The 24,990-nt window shown below is 44.3% G+C and overlaps 1 protein-coding gene across 1 annotated transcript; it reads right to left on the bottom strand.

The window, feature by feature from the left end:
• Positions 1 to 489: 489 nt before the first annotated feature.
• On the bottom strand, positions 490 to 24,230 carry LOC115392503 (lysine-specific demethylase RSBN1L-like). Its single transcript, XM_030097156.1, has 9 exons — positions 24,220 to 24,230; positions 14,431 to 14,951; positions 14,066 to 14,191; positions 12,264 to 12,940; positions 5,181 to 5,318; positions 3,624 to 3,766; positions 3,364 to 3,531; positions 3,075 to 3,186; positions 490 to 2,774 (listed from the first exon to the last, which is right to left on the bottom strand). The coding sequence occupies exons 2-9, from the start codon at positions 14,915 to 14,917 to the stop codon at positions 1,173 to 1,175; spliced, it is 3,453 nt and encodes a 1,150-aa protein (XP_029953016.1). The 5' UTR covers positions 14,918 to 14,951; positions 24,220 to 24,230; the 3' UTR covers positions 490 to 1,172.
• Between the last annotated feature and the right edge of the window lie 760 nt (positions 24,231 to 24,990).

Here is a 24,990-nt window from a genome sequence, read left to right as displayed (position 1 = left end):
TAAATCTGAGCTGCTGAAAGTCAGAGAATGAGAATGGAGAAGAACTTGGAACGTAGCATTGCTGTTAGTGCCAAACAGGCTGCTCTACAGAGATTTTCACACACAACAGTCACAGAGTTTAAAGAGGATGGGGTCTGAAAAAAATGAAAACATTGTTGACTAAACATCTGCTTTCACCGTTTTGTTGAATCTATGCCACAAAAAAAAATCCTCTGATGGGAGCTCTCTTACTGATAGAAACACCTGACTGGTGTAAATATGTGGACACTTCGCTGTCGGGGTGGTTTGAGGATCACAGTGACTGAGCTGTGTGTGTGTGTGTGTGTGTGTGTGAGAGAGATCGGCGTCGGCTCGGCCCGCCGATGTACAGGAGGAGACTTTGACACCCATTAAGTCAACATCTTGAACCATTTATTGAGAGGTTCTGATCAGAGTATAAATCACACTACCAAGTCTTATCTTAGGAAATAAAATGTATTTACAACAGGATTTTCACATACATCGTTTTCAAATAAAAACCAGACAGTAAATGATATAAATAAGTTCTATGGAAAATAAAACTTGTCTTACAAAAAATATATGCAATTTCTGTATACATTTTCTCACATTGGTGCTAATAACATCTATACTGTACAGTTTTGGTACATACAGTATCATTTACAGCCCTGTGTGAGTCAAACGGTCCAGTCTGAAAACAACCGCTCGCTCTCGTTGTACACTGTAGCGCGTTCCGAACGACAGAAATTCGTGAGCCGGTCGTCACGTCCCAGACGGTGAACGCAGTCTTTTCCTATCGGGCGGTTGTTTTCAGACTGGCTCAGTCCAGTACCTAAAATAGGTGTTTTTAAGAGCGAAGCTAAGTAGTGCACAGGCACTGACACACGGGTCACATAACATTTTTTTTTAGAGAAAGCCTACATACATCTGCTAACAAACGTGAAGTGAGCTACTTAGCTTACATTCTTGGGCGCCGTTAAAATCCCCCGCGGAGCGCGTCCTCGTCTCGGGAGCCGTGTGGAGGAATGCTTCCTGCTGGAAAGGAGAAAGGCCGGCGGACGTCTGGAGGACGGCGGCGCCGCTCGGGAGCATTTTAACAAAGCCTCGGCGTAAGTTGTACAGTAAAAAAAAAAAAAAACAAAACAAAATGAAAAGAAGACTAGACATCCAGACAGTCATATTAAGAAGTCTTTCTGTGTTTGGGGTGTGTGTGTTTTCAGAGGCTGCTTCAGCCCGCCGTCCTGTATCGGCGCGGCGGGTTTCCCCGGCATCGAGTCTTTTACTTTTGGTCCTTTAGAGGCGACAAGCGTCCGAATGTCGGCGCCGGGCTTCGACGAGGAGCCCCGGGAGTCGGTGTGGTGGTGAGTCTTAGGTCTACTGTCTGTGAAGGAGAGCGCCAGAGTCTGGTGGGCCTCCATCGGCTTGAAGAGGTCAAAGGTGACGAGCGTCCGTGGCGCCCTGTGTTCCGCCGGAGCGGCCGGCGGCTTCTTCTTCTCCTCTTTGCCGCCCGCCTCTCTTTCCTTCTTCCCTTCTTTCTTCACCTGAGCGTGCGCCGGCTTGCTCGCCTTGCCGTCCTCTCTCGCCGTGGACTTGGCCGGCGCGCTCAGCGCGCCGCCCTCCCTGTGGCCGCTCTTCTCCTTCTTCCCGTGCGACGACTTGTGTTTGTGCGAGCAGGCGTCTCGGGCCTCCTCTCTGTCCGGCCTCGAGTGCTGCGCCGCCGCCGCCGCTCTGTCTTTGTCGTGCTCCTTCTCCTTCTTGACGTGGGGCTGCGTCTTTGAGTCCCACTCCCTGGCCCACTTCTCGTCTCTTGCGGCAGGCGGCGTCTGAGCAGCTTTGCTGCCCTCCTTCGCTCGCTCCTCATCCTCTTTCTTCTTCAGCTGCAGCAGCACAGAGGAGCCAGCCTCTCTCAACCCCTCGGCCTTCGCCTTCTCCTTCTCCCTCTCTCGGTCTTTCCCCCGGTCTTTTTTATCCCTGTCCTTGTCTTTACTCCTGTCCTTCTTCTCTTTGACCCTCTCCTTCTCGTCCCTCTCTCTCTTTCCTTTGTCCTTTTCTCTCCTGACGTGCGGCGTGTTGGCGGAGCCGTCTTTACTCCTCTCTTTCAGAGACGCAGGCGTCTTCTGCTGCCTCTCCTCCTCCGGGTCGCTCTCCTTCCTGCCGCTGTGCTGTAGCGTCTTGAAGGAGGCGCCGTCCGCCTCGCCCTCCTGCGGCAGCGGGCGCGTGTCGGCGCCGCCCCGACTCTCCTCCTTCCCGTCTTCCTCGGCGGTGACCGCCGTCGGCGCGGGAGTGGCGGCGCCTTCGTCCGCCTCTCTCTTGACTGCGGGCGGCGTCGGCGCCGACGTCGGCTCCGCTCTGTTGTCTCGCTCTTCCTCCTTCAGGGTCTGTGTCGGAGCTTGTGAGAGAAGCCCCTCCTCCTCCTCCTCCTCCTCTTCGTCCTCCTCATCATCATCCTCATCTTCTAGTTTCACTGCTGGTTGTCTAGCGAGGTGACACTCCTTAAACTCCTCATCGTCCCGCTCCTCTTCTTTGATACGAAGCGTTACTTGACTGGCCGAACATTTGTCCACTTCCTCCTCCTCCTCCTCCTTCTCCTCTTGCTGGTGGTACTGTTTGAGCCGGATGTGCCAGGCCAGGCTGCAGACAGCCGACACCGTCTTGAACTGGTGGACCACCCCTCTGGGGATGAAGTAGATGTCGTCGTGGTAGAGCTGGATGCGGGCGTATCGAATGCCCTCCCTCCTCAGCTGGTTCAGCTTGGCGTCGTCGATCCACTGCACGCACTGTGGGACAAGGAACAGGAACGCCTGAGTGTCGTCCTCCAAAACTCACAATGCTTGTTGATTCACATTTTCCAATTTATTATATTTACAGTCCACAAAGGAAATGAACTGCAATCATCATAATTTCAATGGGAGCAAAATATCTGTGCATTTTAAAGAAGAAATCTGAACATGAACACTTTTTCATCACTGATTTATTCATCTCTGCCACTCTGATGGTAGTGATCTCATGCAGAAAGAATATGTTTACTGTCTATTTCTCATGCGAACTGCTGGAGACGGTGAAAGAGGCCGGCCCACCTGCGACAGCGGCGGCTCGTGGAGGTCCAGCTGCAGCCTCATGACCACATCTGGGAAATCTGCAGCGTGGAAACACACGACGTCTTTGGTGATCCGGGCCGGAGTGTCGCTGCTGCGAAGAAACACACACACTCCTGTTTACAGATCGGAGACGTTGGAAGTTGGGAGTCGGTCTATTTTTTTTTTGTCTTTAATGTGATTCTGCTCCCATCTTCAAAGTGGCGCTGCTGTCTCAGGTCTAACACGACCTCCTGAGTGGAAGTCTTTGTTTGTGAAGAGGGACACTCACTCTTCCCCGCAGCGCACGGCCTTCAGCACACCCACGGCAGCAGTGGTCTGCCTCTCGAAGCCCTGACCGATGTGGTCGGCATGCGCTCTCGTCCGGTCCTCGAACAGCATCTCTCTGGGCTCGCTGGCTCTGGGCAAATACTGCAGGTTCTTGATCTCATTGGTGGACCTGAAATTCATTTTGGAGACGTTCAGGATCTGCTGGGTTTTGAGCCGTTCGGGTGCGTCTGACTGCAGCTTTTGGAGAGTCTGTTCACGCACCTTTTTCTTTTGAAGGGCGACTTGGGCATGTCGGCCATGGGGATCATCTGCTCTCCCGGTCTGACCCACATGATGGGGCCGTCGTCGCTCTCGGTGGGACTCTGCAGCCGCAGGCTGGAGAAGGTCCCCCAGGGAAGAGTCCGCTGCACCGACACAGGGGGGAGAACCGTCAGACAGACAGCACTGTGCTCATAGATTCCTGGTGCTCATCTGGACTTTTGGTGTGACGTGACGAGTCAGACACACTACTGCGTTTTTATGAGGCGGCTGATGTTTGAGCGGTTTGTAATCAAAGTGAAGTCACTATTTCCAAAGGAAGGAGACACAAGCAATATTTTCTGAAGCTTTCAACACAGCTCTAAAAAAAGGTGGATAATTTGTGCGTCTCAGCAGTCAAGCCTGAGCTCAGCGCTCTAAAGAAGTAATTTCATGCTTTCTTCAAACAGACTTTCCTCGTTTAATTTTCCTTTAAACCGTATAAATAAATGATTTATTGAACTAGAATTAAGACCTCTCGACTGTCGTCTTCAGTTGTGATTCTTTCAGACGATCTGAATCTGACAAGTCTTTAACAGGACTGATGGCACTCGAGTCGCTCTTCCTTTTTTCATTTTTGTTGTTTCGATCAGACACACATCAGCTCCTCCTTTCATGCTTCACTAAGTAAGACACAAAAAAGCGAGGAAGCCTGATAAAGAGATGATAGTCAGAGGTTGTCAAAGTAGCTCCGGTGTCCGCATCAGTCCACTGCAGGGTTTATACTGCCTGTGATAGGGTGTATGAACTTATTTCTCTGATTTAATTGGGTTTTATCTATTTTTTCACAAAACCAAAAATCAGTAATAAAGTGATATGACTGAGCGTTTTCTGTAGTCGATTGTTGCAGTAGTCAAGGCCAAGGTTTATCTTTCATTTTAAATTATTTTAATTCAAATGATCCTTACCGCACCATTTCCCCCACTGATGTTATTTCAGAAATAAATTGAGTTACACCCAGGCTGGCTTCTTAAAAAAAAAAAAAAAAAAAGTAAATATAAAAACGAGCCCGTCTCTTGAACTTCTCTTGAACTTCTCAGGATTCGGCTTCCTTCAAAAACCTCACCATCCTCTCTGCAGCTGCTGCTGCTGCTGCTGCTGCATCAGAGTGCTTTAAGTTGTTCCTGAGTGACAATAATAATAGATTTTCCCTGTTTGGTGGGCTTCCCAGAGGCCGTTTCAAAGACCACCAGTTCAGTTTTCAGCATAGCTGTGTGCAGTGAGACATGTTTGCATAAACAGCGTTAATATGTTGTTTTAGCAGCACATTTTTCCACCAATTTGACTGGCATATACAGCCCTGCAGGACTAATATATGAAGTTACACTTATCTAGTAAGTGAACGGTTCTATTGCAAAGATTGTTTCAACATTTCTAATTTTTCTATCTCCTTTATCCCATACATTATGGACTGCAACAGGCCTAGCCAATATGACTTTATAGGCTGAGAATAAAAGGTGCACAAAGCAAAATACTAAAAGCAATACAAAAGTCAATCTAATAACGCATCAGTGCACTCACCTCCAGAAAAGGAGACTCCTCCAACATGCTGATGAACTCGGGGAAATAGTCCCCCACCTCTTCATCCACGGCTCCCACCAGACTGACCTGTCGCATGGCCCCGGCTCGGTACGTTCCCTGGGAATATGTCCGCTTCACCTGGAGGAGGCAGAGGACACAGATCAGACCCGGCGAGGCGTCCGCTAACGCCACTCAACCCGGCGCGTAGCCCTGAAAACCCACAGGAGCTGTTTTAAATGCAATTACCAGACAAACATGTTGGTCTAACAGCTGAGCCTGTCAGTGTGTGTTCAACATAATCGGCGTGACCTTCTCGGTGCTTCTGTCTTTATTAAAAGGCTCATTAGAGGAACTCCTCGACACTCGGCGCTCATCAAAAGGCGTAAATGTCAACAGATGACGGAGAGAGAGTGAGCTGGTGTCGGGTTTGTGGGGGGGAAAAAAAGAGATGTGAAGAGACACAAGCTGAAATAATGAAATACTAAAATACTCTGAAGTTCACACGGAGGACGCCTTCAGGACCGACAACACGATCAGACGTCAGGCTCACGGAGGTCAAGTGTCAATGAGACGAAAGAGTGACTAACACCGACATAAAAACTCAGCCAGACGAGTATCAACGTTAAAGTGTCCACTGTGTCACGGCGAGGCAGTTTAATGAAGCACAGATGATGCCTCAGAGCAGATCATAAACTTTAATGTGTCAGAGTCGGCCTGTTTGTGCCGTGTAAAACTCCGAAGGAAAAGGAAAAATTCAAGATGACTGTGTATTTGTGAGGGAGGATGGAGTGTTCACGCCACCTGAACGACTGCATCAAATAAGATGAGCTCAGTTCATCCAAATTCAAGGAATAAAGGCGTTTAGATCATTAACTATAAGGAGCGTTAAATTAGCGACAAGGCGACAAAAACTTACTTAAATCTACTAGAATCATAATATCACAGTTTACTGAAGCACAATGCAGCCACAGCAGACAGACTGGTTAAAAACTGCATCTTTATAACAGCTTCCTGTCTCTGTGATGGATAAGTAACATGTTTAAGTGTTACTCTGCCTTCCTCTGCACTGTCTGGGCTCCTCTCCAGCTCTCTCAGCCTGTAAGTTGGATGAAGCAGCTACAGTGGATGGATGGGTGGATGGATGGATAGATGGATGTCAGGTGTAGTGCACCATCAGTGGATCATTTGGTACTGGGCCACAAAAACAGAATACAAAGTGTTATTGTGATAATGCTGGGTGTCAGATTTGATCCTCTGAATATAGATATTCTGAAATAACTGACGATCCCCAACCTGTCACTGAACGGCCCTCCGAGATGCTGGTTGGAGAGCGGGATGTTGTCCTTCAACACACCACTGAGGCTCCTGGTGGATAAACTGTCAATGTGCCTCAGTTCCCCAGACTTCAATCAATCCACTAAACCAAGAGTCAACAGCTTAGAAATGTTGTTTGACATTAGCAGAGAAGATCTGGCAAATATTTAATGGGTGTCACCCACACAGTCAGTTCTGCTGCTCCTCCAGCAAAGACTTGTCTCTTACAGATGTGGCACTATTTCTAAATGAATGATTTTCCGGATGATCATTTAGCAAAAACACATCTTTACTTTTTGTGCAGTTTAATAACGCGTCCAGTGCACACCATGTGTTTGTGTGATAAATAAATGATCCACTCAGACAGCTCAGGCCGTCCCCCAGCTCTCAGAATCCTTTACACTCACGCTTTAATTTGCCTCCAGTTGGATGGAGGCTTTACCTCCCAGCAGGCCGCACTGAACGGCTTATTACCTCATCCTTTTATCCATCGGCGCTTTAAACAAAAGGTAATTTGCTCTATTGGTGACAGGTGAGCAGTTTCTCTCCGCTTCCTTACTGTGATTTTGAGCAGCTTCAACATCTTATAGATGTTTTAAACTAAGTGATGCTTTTTTTCTTTGCTATTATAAGACATTTCAGGAGGTAAATGGCCTCTAAAGAGCAATACATTTTTTTCTGTAATGCATGCACACATTAGAAAATGTTGAAATATCTTGAATCTGAATTACAGTGTGGGCGTACCTCATAATGAATTACAATCACAGGTGCAGTTGTTCAGACGCCAACCAGCGTTTGTATTAAGGCTGATAAATGAGACTCGAAAATGAATACAGGCGGCAAAAATAATCGTGTAACATGATATAAAAGGCACATCTCTGTTTTAAACACAAACAAGTGCCCCAGTTTTAACACTGAATAGATATATTGGATCGTTTGTCTAGCAGATATTAAAACTTCGCACACAAATTATTTTAATATCTGAAATTAAAACTGTGATAAAAGACGCAGCAGGCTGCAGGAAGAAATGATGATTACTGTGGGAGCAGGAATTTAATGATACAGCCCTCAAAAGGTTTATTGAACAACTGCTGATGCTACCATGAAAACAAAAACAGTCGATCATAACCTTAGAAAAGTGTAACCAAGTGAACGTTCAGCATGAAAACCAAAGGCAAAAAGAAAGTTTGGGGTTTGATTAAGCTTCACTCGGTGTTTAGTTTGACTTCAGTGTGACGTTTTAAGACTCCTCCACTAGGCCACTGTAGCAGTTTGTTGAGCTGTGTCTGCTGCACTGCCACATGTTGCTCTCCAGTGAATTATATGACTCCTATGACGTAGATAACAGCGTTATCCTGGATGTCAGGGATGGGCTACTTGAGCACTGCGGGGACTGAAAAAAATCCTCACTAACAAATTACTAACAAGGACCTCTGACCTCTGCCATACCAGGATTTATGAGTTATGACAAAAATGTATTTCCGTCTCCAGTTTTAATCAATATGGAAGCATTTCATCTTTCATAAAAAAAAAAAAAAAAAAAAAAAAAAGATTGACATAAAAGACCAAATATCTTCAAGGCTAAAAACACATCTGAATCCTGTTGACCACCATCGGTAAATTTCTTATGGATGTGTAGCAAACACAGTAATACCACTGAAGACCTGAGGGGGCAATGTTGAGCAGTGTCATTCAGATACAAACATTACAAATGTGCAAAGAAGACAACTTAACTCTGAAAACAATGGAAGTGTGATAACAACGAGAAAAGACCACAAATGTGTATGTGAATACAAACATATCTATGTCACTAACTCGCCTCGAAGTCGGGACAAAGACGCTTCAGATGACTGACGTGTAGAGCTGGGCGATATCTCGAATTAATTCGATTATTCGATTTTATTATTCGATCATTTCGATTTTCTATCCCTCCGCCATTTTGACAGTGTAATACGCACAGTCGCCGCACCAGGAGGACTGGCGCTGTAGCACAGACTACAGTTAACATTCTCTTACAAATGAGAAGAGTTAGAGAAGAGCCTCCAGCCGGGGACAGAGAATGCACGGTCCTTCCCAGGATTAAACACGGTCTGTTCTTTATCTTCTGCCATAACAAACTCGGCCGAATTATCAGAAAAATAAAAACGAAAAGGCTGATATAAGGCACAAAATGAAATACAGAGCACAAATATGATAAAAATGGAAATGAAACTTAAATTGTGTGTTTTGTCGGTACTTAACTTTGATCTATGTGACATTTTTAAATTAATTTTTTTCCCCATTTTTCATTTTATTATTTATTTATTTCAAAGTGGTGCCCATGCAAGTGTTCTTGTTAAAATGACCTCAGTAATAACTATACTGCTCATACAGTTAAATGCTGATGTTTTGGTATTCAATAAAAGATCCTATTTTTGAAAAATGTTTGATTGTGTTTCTTTACACTGAAAAAAATCGATTAAAATTATTAATCGGATTTCAAGCAGAAAAAAAATCGAGATTTAATTTTTTGGCTATATCGCCCAGCCCTACTGATGTGAGCAACTTATAAACGTCTGCACGAGCAGAATTGAAAATATACGGCGGTAAGTTACCTCCACAGACCAAATTTTAAATACAAAGGACAGGAAAACATATTTTAGCAGTTTTGAATCCACAATCCACATAAAGACAATCACTGAATTGCACTCTTCTAGATGTATCAATATTTTTGCATTCAGAGTCAGGCGTCTTTAGTCACTTGTTTATTTTTTATTTATGTAGAAAATTTAACATGGGAACCTAAGTAATCTGGTGTAAATCATCTACATATACATTCAAAAAAATAAACAAATCAAATTAAGAAACTAGCCATTATCCTAGTAGCATTTATGTGCAGGAAACAGCATGGCAAGGAGGTAGAAGGAGAATGTGAAACATTTTGGCGCTTTGGGAATCTGCAAATTGTTGTTTCGTTGCAGCGCCTGTGTTGCTCATGTCGCTCTGCTCGTCATGTCTGCTCCTTTTGGATTGGTTGTTAGTAGCTGTCGCACGCGGCAGCAATCTCACACACACAAACACACACACACAGCGTTGTAGTGAGGCAGCTGTGAAATTTCTGACGCTGTCATCAGATTAGCCGTCTGTGGTCGAACGACCGCAACAACAGCTGCCTGCCAACGCCTCTCACTGTAAAACACCAGATCATAGATTGTTCAGTACGATCGGAGAAGTCGCAATCTTTCATCTGGGATGGCCGAAGATTGGTATAGATGCCACCACAATAATCCCACGGGTGCATTTAGTGCAGCTCACAGTAAAAAGTGGAAGTTGGACAGAAGAAAATAGACTTTTCCTCAATAGTGTTTTCCTTGCTCTGTGAGACTCAGAGAGCTTCACACCATCAGTCATGTTCACACACACCAGTGCACAGAGAACTGCCGCGCAAGGTGGTCGCCCTCCACTGGGAGAAACTTGGGGTTCGATATTTTACACTGCAACAGTCTGACACATAGACAGATTAAAAACTGAGCCATGAACGGTAGGAATAAAGCACTAGCCAAACAGTGCGTGTGGGAATAAGCATGATCTGCCTTCTAAGCCCATGGAGAACATGCAAACTCCACAAAAAAAGGCCCCAAACCCAGAACTGAACCACGTCTTCACTCAGGGCAGCCAGTGAACTGTTGTGTTGTTTTTAATTCAACTTATTGCGCCCATCCAAGGTGTGAATAAACTCTGATCCGGATAACTTAAACAGATTACAGGTGGTTAAATTTGTCTGAGCCTCGATGTTGAATTGATTTAATATAGATTCTGCTGTTTGCGGCTTCTGCACAACTGACTGGACCACCATGACTTTAGCCTCCACCCACTTCATTTTCCAAGCACGGGACTCACTTTCCAGGACGAAAATGGCTGCGAGGAGACACTAAACCAACTGCAGCTTAAAGACCGGACACAAGATGTTCCCATCATCAAAACCTCCACTTAAAAAGGGCCCAGTGGTTAGAGACGGCGGCTTTTCACATGAAGTTTGTCGGTTCAAATCTCACGGCAGAGTTCCCACTGTGTCTAGTTAGGGTGAACTATGACTAGGATGGATTAAAAGCAGAGAAACAATTTCTCAAACAAAAAGTGCTCCTTCTCTGCCCTGTTTCTCGACCGTTTTCCGTGTGAAACTGTCAGCAAAAGTAATTTAAAAGAAAGGTCTGAACACGCTCCAGTACCAAGAGACTCCGGCGTCTGTGAGGCTCGAAAGTGCAGATTGTCAAAGTGAAAGCTAAAAGACCCCAGGGGTCTGTGAAACTCGGCTCTCTCGAATCATGTTTTACCATAAAATGCACACAAAACAGAATCCTTCACGCCCACACGTAAGCTTCGCTGTCAGTATAAAGTCTGATTCTGACACATCGCACCCATCTGACAGCAGACGGAGCCATAAAACCATCAGTCATCTAAACTCGAGGTGCTCTGAACGCCGAGGCTTCTCTACCAGCGACTGTTATGGAAATAATATTCACATCGGGGTTAAATCATAAACACTATCAACAAAACACACTGACAGTTGCACAGAGTTTATTTTTTCCTAAAAAACCCGGCAGAACGAAAGGCACCATCTGCCTTATGCTGGCCGTTGAGGAAGTCCTGATACCAGATGAGCCGGAGCAATATCTGATTACAAAGCACTGCGAGAACGGCCGAGAGGAAAGACCCTGAAATGATTTTCATCCCAGTGAGAGGTCTGTGTGAGAATAATTTTAATATTTCTTGACCTAAATTGATTCTCTCTCTGTCTACAGACATGGTTAAAAGATGAAGAAGCGGTGAATGAGGCGCAGTGGGACCATTTCTGACTTCTTAATCTCAAATAAGAATTCAACTAAATGCTGAGTCTCGTCCTCCTGAGTGCGCATAACAAAGGGCCGCAACTTTAAAGGAATATTCACTAACTTTTGACAAATGATTTATTCAAAGGGAAGTTTCTGTGTTATGCAGTCAGGGTTGATGAGTTTCTAATAACTGTGATTGAGCGTAAACACTGCAGGCGAGAAAAACAGAATCAAATCTGAACTGAATGTATGCGTTGATTAATCTTGTGCCATTTCGTAAAAAATTCTATCAACAAACAAAGACGAACGCCTTGGGAAAAGAAAATAATCACCTCACGATTCCTTTAATCTATGAATGGAAAAATCATATTTTCATCTCGTGAAATGAACTCATCACGGCTTTATAGATTTGGATATTAACACGCAACTATTCAAAGTCTTTAAGTATAAAACTAATTTAAATTAAGCACCACAGATGATGTGAGAGAAGAGAATTAATGACCATATTGTAAAGTTATCTCATTTAATTTCACATAGACATTTTTAAAAGAATATCTGAGCCGACAGTCCAGCAGCCGCTCCAAGCATGAGCTACAACTGTCGTCTTCACCTTTTAAAGGAGTCAGTTTCCTCAGCAGCCTCCACCTCTCTACCTGAAGGAGCCAGCATCACCAAACAGAGACAAACATGAAGCTGGGCGCCGTCGTCGCGCCACAACGCAGCCTGAGACACCCTCAACGCGCCAGTGAAGATATGTCAGCACAGCTTGAGGAGCTCTACCCGCTAACGGTCTGGACAGCAACTCCTGGCGTGTCGCTTCGGCCGGGGAGAGTTTAGAGTCTGAGCTGCTCGACGCCCCCAGACTGCAAAGTGACACTTCACAGCATCTCGGCGTCCGATTCAGCCTCCTCTCTGCCTCCATCCGCCAACAAGAGAACGAAAATAAAACCCATCTCACCTGAGAGTGGAAGTTGGCCATGGTTGTGGTCTCGATGTCCTTCTTCCCAAGCACCTCCATCTTCACGGGTGCGTTGGGGAACTTGTACGAGAAGTAGTCCAGGAAGTCTGGGAGGTAGGATGCAGCTCCGTGTATGATCCCCATCACAAAGCCCGCGGCTTGGTTCTCGTCCTCGCTGAACGACAGGGTGACAAATTCCTGGGCGAAGCGCTGCATCTCGGCCGGGGACAGGCCGGCGAGCTGCTCGCTGTAGGCGTGCGCCACCGACGCCCCGCCGTTGGCCTGCTGCTCGATGTGGATCAGACGGCCGAACTCCAGACCGGACAGGGCCGGTGCCGGGGCGCAGTGGAGCGGGGAGTTGTAGCCGAGCCTGTCCCTGACCATGGAGGAGATGGGAGAGGTAGCAGCGGAGAGAGCGGGATCCTGATGGTGCGGCTGTGGCGCTGCTGCGGCGTGAATGAGGCTACTGCTGTTGTTTCCGTTTATTCGGCTGAGGAGCTCGGGAAGACCCAGAGAAACGCCCGAACACACAGTCTGGCTTGAGCGGTGATACATTTTGGGCCGGCCGTGTCTCTCCTTCACCCGCTCGCCATCTTTGTGCTTCTTTTTCTTTTTCTTCTTGAGCTTCTTCAGCAGGAGGTCTTCCTCTGATCCGGCTTTGGGTTTCTCCTTGGAGTCTGTGACGGGGCACAAACAGCATTTACAGTATGAGTGACGTGTTGTGCAGCTATTGAAACCCAAATCATTGCATCAAAAAATGTAAACAAAACACCTGCTGTGACATTATCTCTAAGATACTTTATCACAGCAATGCTGTCACTCTGCTAATCCAACACAACGCTTGTTGCTTTGTTGTGGTGAAGTTTTCACCAGATAAGGACTCAACAACAACTTCAAAACAGTGTTGATTTTCAGGAGCACTTTCTCTGTAAAGCAATAACGGAGTCCATCAAGTCCTTTGTTTGGTCTGTAATGAGATCGAACTCCAACGGAGTTTATTTGGAGGCCGATTCAGACCCGCTCGTTTGGCACACAGCAGGTTTCAGAGTATGGGGTCCATTTACACTAAGTGACTGACATGAATCAGTAATCAGTGCAAACTTCATTTTATAAACAAAACAGGATAGCTAACAAGGTATTTTTCAGAAAGTGTCAGTACAAACAACCTGATTACACAAGGTAGTGCAAATTAGAGACAACTGTGAATTTACACTTCTTACTCATTCATCCTACTACAAAGAAAAATGTTTGAAAAATTATTGTTTACTCACTTTTATAAGTGGAAACAAATTAAGGCGAACATAAAAAATGTTGTCTATTCAAATATATGTAGTCCTCAGTATTGTAAAGCATCTTCTCCACATATCTGAATACTCACTGACATTAAAAGGTGAACAAGGCAAGACTATTCAGGAAGATTGTAACAAGTAGTCTTTGGGAATATTAACAACTGTTGAAGTAGCTCTCAGCTTATAAAAGGTGAGAAAACATTCTTATTATTTATACACTTGATGCTTACAAATTCTGCAGTAAAGTAGGAAGCTTTGTGCTACCAGAATAAATCTTGGGTTTGCATGAAAGTGGGATTTTCCCATTTCAAATAAATCAAACTTTGACATAAATAAAGTTAAACCGAACAAATATATATCCTGAGTGTTGTGCTTTGAAATTACCTGTTCTCTATCATCGCCATTGAAAAGTAATTTGAATGCAACATTAGTCTAAATATTTTTCCCCACAAAACAATAACACTCCTGTTGTTTACATCTGACAGCTCAGTGTCAGCCTGGTTCCAGTCCTACCTTTCTGTGGGGGGAGAACTTCTCCGTTTTCTCTGGCGATGTCGTGCACGGGGGGCATCTTGTGGTTTTTCCACTCTTTGCTCTTCTCCTTCTTCTTCTGTCGGTCCTTGTCCTTCGGTCGGTGGTCTGACAGGGGTGAGCAGAGGGGGGGAAACACGGTGAGCTTGAAACGCCGAGACACCCAAGTGAGGCGCAAACATCTCCACGTGTATGGACAAACCAGCACCGGGCCTAATAAATAACGGGGCCTGTGTTCCAGAGCATTATGTAATGCTCTGATAGATGGTTTTGTGTGGTTTCTGCTTCACATGCGGTCGAAATGTGAGTGTGAGCCGGGGAGCCGCCGGGCTGTGCCGCTGTCTTACCTCTCTGTAGCATTTTCACGTCGCCGTTCTCGGTCTTTGTATGGCAGCTAGCAGGGCTCACTCTGTCCACAGCGGCGGAGCTCCGCTGCGCCTCGCCGCTCTTCTCCTTCTCCTTGTGCCGCTTCTCCTTCGTCTTCTTCACTTTGTGAGGCGACGCCAGGAAGTTGCTGATCTTGAAGATTTTGCGGGCAGGGGTGGCTGGCACCGCGGCGGCGGCGGAGTGGCTCGCCTTGGCCGGGCCGAAACTCCATTTCGCTGGGCTCCCACAACTCTGCTTCCCGTTGTGTTTTTCCCCTGCGCACACCTCTCCGTTCAGCCTGCGGTGCTTCAGGCCCTTCTCCTCCACGCGGACCTTCTTGGGGGGCGGCGGGAAAATGTCGCTGGAAGACTGCGGACGGCTCTCGGGCGGCCGCTTAGCTAGCAGGGGTTTAGGGGAAATTGTTTTGCTGTTTGCTGCGAAATGCATGGACTCCACGGACTCGGCCATCTTGGAAGTTTCTATTTTTTACGGTCAGACGTAACTGGTGCGTGAGAGCCAGGCCGGGGGCGGGGCCCGGGGCGTGACGTAGCACGCAGGGGGGAGGGGCGCAGACGGGGTTGACAGCCTGCAGGAGCGGCAGGACTGCAGCACAGCGAACAGCCAGCAGCGGCAAAGCAGACAGCATCCAGCAGGAAACAGCAGCAGGACAGGCAGCATCCACCTGCAGCGCAGGCAGCATCCAGCAGTTGCAGCAAGGTCTTCATCAGGGACAGATTTAGAGGAAGCCAGCCTCTTGGGCTCAAATATTTAAAAGCTTTCCACACCTCTTGAGAGGGACAAAAGAAGTGTTGGTACGAGAACGTTTTATTAGTTAATTTAAAATAGTTTTTTTATTCAAAGAGCCTCTGTGATCATTTATGTCTCCTTATGCTTGTTTTGCATTAATCATTTGAAATCCTCAGAAAACAAGAAAACAGCAATTGGCTGCAACTACTTTCCTTTGGTCTGTGTTCCAATCTATATATGGACTGTCTGGATGTGATTGAGTTTTGCTATATTGTGTGCTCTGTAAAAAGTTGTCATCTATGCACTAACCTTTATTTTTGCACTTGCACAAAGGGAATTTTCCTAAAGGACAAAAAAGTCCACTGTGGTGTGATTGGACCTTTCACTAGAATTTAATACCTTGGCTGTTTGTTTGTTGCACATTCTCTGATTCCAACAAAAATCTACTCATAAGACACAAGGGACACAATGATATGGTGAGGTTTTAAAATAGTAATAAAAATGAAGTAATCTCACAAGAAATGTCTTTGTTACGTTTACATAATCAGAATCTTGATTCACTAAATCAGCTTGTGTGTTTGAAGTAATACATTAAGTGTCAGTAGTATAAATTTATCCATCACATAAAGCTTTGCAAAGATAGTGAAACAACTTCTTGTTTCGACACTTCATTATCAAAGTATTTTACCAGGAAACTGTCTTTACATACAATATAACAGAACTGAAAACTTTTATAAATCCAGGGGGATTCCACAGGCCACTGCTGTACTTTTATAATATATATCATGATGTATTTCTTGCAAGAGTCACTAGGTGGCATTAAAGTGATGGAAATCCGCTATGAGGTATTTTTGCTGTGAAACTCATCAGGTTCACTGACCCTTGCAGCGGTCGTTAAAGTTCAAATGTTGGGTGGTGTCGGTGAAAATGTGCTCCAAACTGTTGGAAAACAACAACTGGCTCCTCGCTACGTTTTATATCACGCATGATTTCACTACTATTACTCAAAAAAAACATTATGTTATGTTATTAGAATTTCTGGATAAGGTCTGAGTAATGTCTTTGCTGACACACTCATTTTGGATGAGAGTTATCTTTTGTTATGACATAAAAGTGAAACAAATGCAGCAGAAAGTTGGGAAACGACTTCTCTTTTGAACGAGACTCTTAACTCATCCTCCCCTCCTCGTGTACTGCCCTCGTCTGTCTGACGTCCCAACATGCCTGAGAGAGATTGGAAAGTTAGGGTATACAGTGTTCATCAACACTGACAGTGGCTTACTTTAAAGTGAGATTTGTTTATGATGTTTGATGCAAATTACTCAATGAATGAATGTAGCACCCTGGCTGACAATTAAACAGTTGCCATAGAGAAAAGGACACAGTTTGCTAAAAAACAAACGAATAAGTTATTACTGGTTTCCACAACAAAAACTATTGCAGAGGGAATCGGTCTTTATAGCACCTTCAGCAGAGGAAAGTACGCTTACTGACGCACAAATTTGAACTAATGCCGTGTACAATTATCTCATTTTAATTTGCAAAGCAATATTTTGAATACATAACACTTTCATATGAATTCACATTAAACTAATCGTTAGCAGGCGATTTGAGGAGGGTGCCATCCCACTTGCTAACGTGCCATCTGCCCCTCCACCCTCTTGCTGCAGGCGAGTGCAGGGGTAAGTGGACTGTTTATGGGAATAAGTAAGTCTGACTCATTGATTCGGTACCTCATGGAGGTTTGCACGTATTAAAAGTTATGTTTCCCACTATGACTTCATATTATGTAATCGGAGGCTTGATCAAGTGTGGACATTTGATTTACTCGAGGGTCCAACATAAAATTTAGAAGGGCTGCCGAGGGCCGCGCTGTTTGGAAAACCCTCCTCTTTTCTGTCTTGCCAAATCTTGAAGTAAAAACAGTAACAGGAGCTTTGTCTCAAGACTCTTCCCCAGCTGTTTTTTTTTCTCAAATGATAGTTAATCAAATTGTGACACATGAATAAAGCGATCTCTCCTCTGCAAACAAAGCACAGAGCAAAACACCTTTGACTTCCATAAATAAACATTGAATCGGCACAAACTAAAACGTGGAAAGTGGCAAAATATTATTAAAAGCACAGTAGTTATATGCATCTTTTATGCTTATTTTGATTTGAGTCATAGATTTTCATTGACGCCATTGGGCCTTGGCAGTCTTATAGTTGAGCGCAATTGTGTTGTTTATTGACTTAAATGCCCCTATTAGTAGAGTGCAGTAAATAAAACAGAAAGGGGTTGAAATTCACTATATATCAACTATTTTTCACCACTGAAGATATTCATTACTTTGTATTTAATACTCAGATACTCAAAGTAGAGCTTTACTTTTTTGTCTTCAGACAATGTATTATTATAATAAAACTCGATAAACAGAGGGCAAAACATCTTGTGTCCGGTAGCAAATGAAAGAAGGATCTGCATGAAAGGTCGGTACAAAACAAAGGATGATTTCCTTTTAAACAGTGAATCACAATAAAACTTTTTTTTTTCTTAGTACTGTTCTAGGATATAAATAAAGTCTGAAAAAAGAATCAAAGGACTGCTTTAAGTGCACCCACCCACCACTGGACTTTTACTATCTTGATTTTAAAAAGACAGCCTTTCTAGTGTTGCTACATTTAATGCCCTCAAATACTTTAGAAAGAAAAAAAAGGTTTTCAGTCTATCTTTCTATGCATTTGTATCTACTTCATCCTCTGTGTACGAAGCATGGCTTCAATTAATCACAGCTGGGGAATATACAGAAGGCAGCACAAATCTATTCAGCATGGACATCAGGATCCGATATGATGGGAGACTAAATGTTTCTGTAGGGCTTTAGAAACAAAACAGACTTCAAAACATTGAAGATAACCTCTTCTGTGGTGGAAAGATTACTGCTGGTATTTTTCTCCTGCATGTCAAGGTCTAAAAAAAAAAAAAAAAAAAAATGTCCACTTTCACCTCAGAGTGCACTCCTGCTGGGCAGACGGCGACAGCAGGGGAGAATCTGTTCCCGTGTTACGCCCTCTTTCCACATCCCTCATCAGGACACGGTCTCTTAAATATGAATTTCAAGCTGTGTTTTTAATTAAGCCCAGGCTTTTGGATTTGAGGCAAATTGACCTGATATTATCTGCTGTTTGCTGGCTATCGGAAATCCAACCCAGATGTTAAAGACACTTGATTGTTTCACTTTTTAGGAATCACTATCAGTCAATTGAAGGCATGAAAAACACTCTCACACGTGTGAAGGGAAAGGAATGTATCAGTTACTGCGGCGTGAGGGAACTGGCTGCAGACCCGTCATGTGAAGACGAATCTGCATGTGTTTAAATAATGGGGAGGAAAGAGAGCGTGAAAAAGACAATTTAAGAGAAAGTCTCATAACAAGCGATGCACGCTGAGCAGTGGGATTTAAGCAGGTGTTGTGTCACGTAACTGCTTTGCTGATTTATTTTATTTGAATTTGGCTTGAAAACGATGAGTCAGTAAAATAATAAAGACCAGGTAGGTTTGTACCTTGGGGCATGCATATTGAGTGTGCTATTAGAAGAGGCTGGCGCTGCGCTGTAACTGTTGTTGGGGTGAGGCCAGTTTGTCTGGAAATGGGACACTTATGCACTTAGCAGACGTAACCAGTGACACGGGCTCCTCTGCCCGAGGTGGATGGAGATGGAGTGGTCTGCCGGGAAGCCCCGGCAGCAAATCTGGTCGGATGGTCATTTGTTTGTTCTAGTCTGGATGGAAAAAATACTCACAGTGTTTACACAATCCAGGAGAGACAGTGAGCCAAGCGAGCGCACCGGGGGAATTCAAAACACTGTTTCCCCAGAGGGCACCTTCAGGATAAAAAAAAAGAATACAAAACCCTGCCATCCATAAATGGGTAAAGCTTGGGGAGAGGGTATTATCTGGAGTGACAGCGATTCTTCATGAACTCTTGCATTCAGATTTGATAAAACACAATGGATAGAGCTGATTAACTTTTTTCAAACACACTGTAGCCTCTAATTACACTGATGTTTCATGCAATGTGTGCATCAGGTTGGTCTGCTGCAGCCAAAAAAGTGACTGTCTGAGATTCATGCTTGGCTGAGCTGTTAAAGATGTGGCTATGATCATAAATCAATACAGCCCAGCGTTCAGAGTCGAGTCTCTCAAGACTGTAAACATTTCTCTCACACCATTTCCCAAAGTTAGTGTTAAAACACTGAGGTGACTGTGAAAGGTTAAAGGACACTTATTTCTGGCTTTTATCCTGCCAACAGTTGGCAAATGTCAGATGAGCTCATAGCTCCATTAGGAGAGACGGAGGATGAGGAAGACAACATGAAAGTCAGCGCCAAAGTGGAACTGCACAGCTCTGACTTGGATATGAGCAAGGATTTAAAAAGTTTAGCGTCGTCCAGAAGCCCGAACAGTCTGCTTGAAAGAATTAAAAAATTATTTTGTAATTGTGAATCACAGCGTTTAACAACTGAAACAACTGCATTTAAAGCTTTTATGAGGTGCCGCCTCTGCAGAGGGCAAAATGAACTTTCAGGCTCGTAAACTGCTGTATTCAGTTTTCTTCAGTTCGACTACAAAGCTTCCTGCAATCCTCTCACCAAACAAATACTCTCCCTTGTCACGATTAAAGAACAGCTGCGATATCTCTCAGTCAGTGAAGGAGATAGAACAACACTGCTCGAGAGTCACGTTTCGGGGTTTAAAATAAGATCGTTTGAGTGGTCGAACAAATATTTAAAAAGAATAGAATTTTGAAACATCAAACACTGGCATTGCATGCTATCACTCACATCTCATATCCTGTGGAGGCTCTGACATTTACTCCCTGGGGTCTGATAAACTAAAGCCTCATTATCTGCACTCCCTGCCAAGCAGATGCCTCATTTAGTTCATGTGACTGTGTTTTCTCTCTTTCTTTTTTTCTGACTATATGTAGACAAAACGAATTAGCCAATTCTTAGATGAACAGACAGTCCCGAACACAACAAGTTCATCTTCTCCACCCAGAGATTGCCTCACAGATTCCCGACACTAGTTTGGGATTAGTAACGTTAAGTCAATAATAAATTAAATATTTCTTTCATCTCACCCTCCCATTATATCAAGTGGCCTTCTTGGATAAATATGACATTCCCGACTTTCATTACTCGGAAGCTCGACTAAACCGGGGAGCTTATGGTTAAATGAAATATACCATTACAAATCAGAGTAAGAATGTCTTGGCTCCGCTCCAGGGGTTAATATTGCTCTTCAACTGCACAGTTTGATCTGTCACATCTGTCACTCACATGTTTGACCCGCGAATGGGAAGACTGGGACGTTCCTGCCAAAGCAACTGTGACACGAACGCATTTCCAAAATCTGTGATGCATTTATCATGACAGCATAAATTGAGAATGTATTACAAACAGTTAAGTGATGAGACCAGAAGAAGGGAAATTGGAATATAATAATGGGATTACAATGAAACTCAGTCTTTTCTAGTTATTAACTATCCTCAAATTTTCAAGCTATTGTGTTTTATGTCACTGATTCTCACGTGCGTCCTGTTTTTTTGTCCGCTGTTGTCTAGAGAGATTCTCAAAAATTTTGGAAATGGGTTCACACAGTACTGCCCCCTCCTTTTTGTTTTTCTCTCTCAAAGCTGTCTCGCTGATTCACTTCCACAGCTCCATCAGGTCCCCCTCCCTCCTCCTCCCCTCCCTCCCACTTCACCTCCTCCTCTCACTGTCACTGCACTTCACAAAGTGAGGTGGGTGTTTTTACGCTCTCTCCCTCCTCTCCGTCCACTCTTCGCTCCGAGGACGCAATGAGGTTAACAGCACTGTGCCTCTGCGGGACCCTGCTGGCTTTTTCAAGTCCCTCTTGGATCATGGCGGACTCTGATGGGGGGGCCCTGCTGGATTTGGATAAAGGATTTGGGCCCTGCGTTGCGACTCTGACACCCGAGGAGCCGTGCAGACAGGGGCCGGATGAGAGCACGTGTCCTTACATACTCAGTCTGCCGCCACTCACCGTTCAACTTCCACAACAACTCAGAGAGCTGGAGAGGATCGTGCAGGACCTGGAGAAGCTGAAGGACAGCGTGGATGAACTGAGGGAGCTGTGTGCAGACTGTACAGCAAGCCAAAGTGAGAGAGGGTGTGCAAGGCAAAGAGAGCACGGGAAACAACAGGAGGGTGAGGGTGAGAGGAGCTGGATTAATGAGAGACTTCAAGAGAGTGACAGAGACTACCGACAAGAGGGTGGAACACACAGAGGTAAGATAAAAAATACAGGAGATGGAGACAAAAGTTTCACTCTGGAAGAGAAAGGAACAAAAACACAGGGGGCAGAAATAGCACACGAAAAAGAGGTCATAAAAGAAACTGACAATGAAAAAGTTGATAAGAAATTGACAGAAAAATATGGAAAAAGTCATAAAGTGGGGACAGATGAAAAGGACAAACTTCAACAAACAAAAATGCCAAATTCTGGTGGGGATGAGAGGACTGAAGATTCAGATACAGAAACAACAGCTGACAAAAATAACAGAAGGACAGTGCCAGACAGAAATCGACAACACACAAGAAAGGAGAGTTTCAAGGAATATCAGGAGGATAAGCTGGAGAAACAAAAAGAAAGGGAGATAACCACTAATGTGAAAAATGAAGACAAACCTGAAGAAAATGATTATCATGAGAGGCAATATGAAACAAAGGAAACAGATAAAAAGACCCTAACTGAACCCAGTGATAGAATAAAGATGCCTGAAGATCATGGTGTGAATATAAACAGGGAGCAAGGGGAGCGTGTGGAGAACAGAAGGGAAAAGGAAAAGGAAAAGGGAACGAATCTGGAGCAAAATCACGAGAAACCAAAACAGACTGAAGGCATTGGGCACACAGAAAAAGAGAAGACTATAAAAGTGGAGGAGGTGGAGGAGGAGGGCAGGGAGCCGGGAGAGGAGATCATAACAGAAGGCGAAAAAACAGAGGGAGCACAAGGAAAGAGTGATGGAGAATTATCATCCAGCAAACCAATTGAAAGGACAGACTTTGTATCATTCAGACCAACTCCTGACTCTACAATCAGCAGAGCTTCGAGCCCCGACTCCTCAGACTCTAACAAAGCTATAATCTTTACGTCATCTCTTCCATCGCCTTCTCTGCCCAGTTCTACTTCAGGTTTGATCACCGATGGCAGTCATGAGACTATAGCTGCCTACGAACCAATAGAAAGCACAGGACAGAGAGCAGCTGGTAATTCTAAGCCACAAAACCCTGATGCTCAGCCTGATGCTGCAACCGCCTCGAGGAGCACAGTGGGTGGGCCTGGAAAACAAATAACCAGTTCCACTGATAACTTCAAATCTTCATCTGAAGTAAAGCCCAGAGCAGGTTTAAATGATCAAGTTATCTCCACTACCGCCACCACAGCTCCACATGAGAACGTATATATCACTACAGCTCCCCAAACTAGAGGTAACAGCCACTGGACAGCTAATAGGAATATCAGTTCAAACACTAAAAGTGGCATCAGGCCTCTGCCAGGTCGAGGACCAAAACCTGGTGCAAAGCATAAACATGAAACTAAGTCTGAAGCGGAGCAAGACCTGAAAAGTACTGGAAATGACCGGAAACCAGAACGAGCTTTTCCTGACAAAAAAACTAAATATATTCAAAAGCCGAAACCTTCCCTGCCCAAACCCACAACCAACCAATCAAAACCTGCCAACAACCCAAAACATGTCCAAATTATAAAACATGACCAGCGGCGACAACCTGATGTTTTATCAACTGATCAAAACCTAAAAAACACTTCAAAACCCAAACAACACAGAGAGCATGCATCTAGTCCAAACAAGGCACCAGTTGAAAGGCCAAAGGCAAATCAAAAGCCTGTCACTGTGACCCAGAGACATCATCAAAAACATCCAGCGGTTAACACAACCCGTTTAGACAGATATTCTTCAATCAACAAAATGGAAGAGCCTGGACAAATCCAAACTTCTGGTGAAAATTCAAAACCTGACAGAAAACTGTTCCATCCTTTTAAAACTACCAAATCTGATGGAATTAGAAAACCTGAGATGAGAACAGAAAGTGAAGAAACAAGACCAGATCAATCATTTGAACGAAATCAAGATCAATCACTTGTTCATGAGCCCGAATTAAGAAGAAGCGAAATGACTATTTTAACGCCAAAACCTTTCCAAAATGCTGCAACTGAGTCTATAGGAAAGGCAAATGAAAACCCTTCATTGGAGCTCATACCCAATGAAGGCTCATCTACACAAAAAAATCCACCTAATCAAAGGTTTCCGCCCAATAAGAAAAACACAACAATTAACCAAAAGACTGTAACTGAGTCTATGGAAGAAGAAGATGATGATAATCCCCTTTTTGAGCCCACAAGCAAAACCTCAACACCTCAACAGAATATGACACCTGATCAAGCTAGTACATTGCCAGATCAAAAGCAAACACCCCATCAGAATATAGTATTATTCAACCAAGAACCTGTAACTGAGCCTGACAAAAGTCCCATCTCTAAACCTGCATCTAATGAAGACTCAACACCTCGAGGAAAAATCCCCTCTGATGGACTGGATCAAAAATTTAAACCCCATCAGATAATTCCAGAAATCAAGACAGAAACAGTAACTGAGTCCACAGAAAAAATTAAAGAAAATGTTTCATTTGAGACTGTGTCTAATCCAAATTTGATGCCGAAACAGAAATTTACACCTGATCGTACCAGTAGACTGCCAGACCAAACATTTGTATCTAGGGAAGACTCAACACCTGACCTTAAAATCACACCAGATCGAGCTAATGCATGGCCTCATCAAAAGTTTAAACCAAACAAAAAAATCCAAGCCAACAACCAAAATCCTAACAGAGAGCCAAGTGAAGAGTCTGACAAAACTTTCCCAACCAAGCCTACAGATAATAAAGGCTCAACACCAGGACAGAGAATATCATCAGATCAAGTTAATACAAAACCAGATCAGAAGCTAACGCCCCATCAGAACACGCCAGTAGTTCACCAAGAGTTTATAACCGAGTCAATTACAAAGGCTGAAGAAAATCCAAAATTTCGGCCTACATCAAACAAAAACTCAACATCTGATGAGAAAATTACATCTCATCCGGTTGATACTCGTCCAAATCAGAAGTTTAACCTGGGCAGGAAGATCCCGAAACTTTCCCAAGAGCCGGTCACTGAAATAGAAAGGTCTGGTGAAAATCCGTCACATTCTTCAAAAGCAAACAAAGACTCAACACCTGGACTGAAAACTGCACCAGAACAAGATGACACGATGTCCAATCAAAGACTTAAACCCTACGAGGAGATACCAACAATGTATCCAAATCCAGTGACTGATTCCATAGAAAAGTTTAACAAAAAACCCACATTCAAGCCTACATTCAATGGAGAGCCAACACCTGGACAGAAAATCAAACATGATCACGGAAATACGTGGTCAGATCCAAGGTCTGAATCCAATCAGAAAGTCAAGACGGTCAATCAAACACCAAGAAATGAGTTCATAGAAAGGGTTGAAGAAAATTCTTCGTTTGGGTCCGTGTCCAATCCAGAGTTGACACGAGGGCAGAAACCTGATGAAGCTCGGACACTGCCGGATAAAAAGCTTTCAACCCATCAAGACATACCAACATTCAATCAACAGTCTGTAACCGAGTCCATGGAAAGGCCTGACAAAAAATCCTCACCTGACTCTTCAACTAATAAGGAATCAACACCTGGACACA

The sequence above is a fragment of the Salarias fasciatus genome, chromosome 7, assembly GCF_902148845.1.
Source record: "Salarias fasciatus chromosome 7, fSalaFa1.1, whole genome shotgun sequence".
Classification (NCBI taxonomy): domain Eukaryota; kingdom Metazoa; phylum Chordata; class Actinopteri; order Blenniiformes; family Blenniidae; genus Salarias; species Salarias fasciatus.
This window is presented reverse-complemented; position numbering and strand designations above follow the sequence as displayed.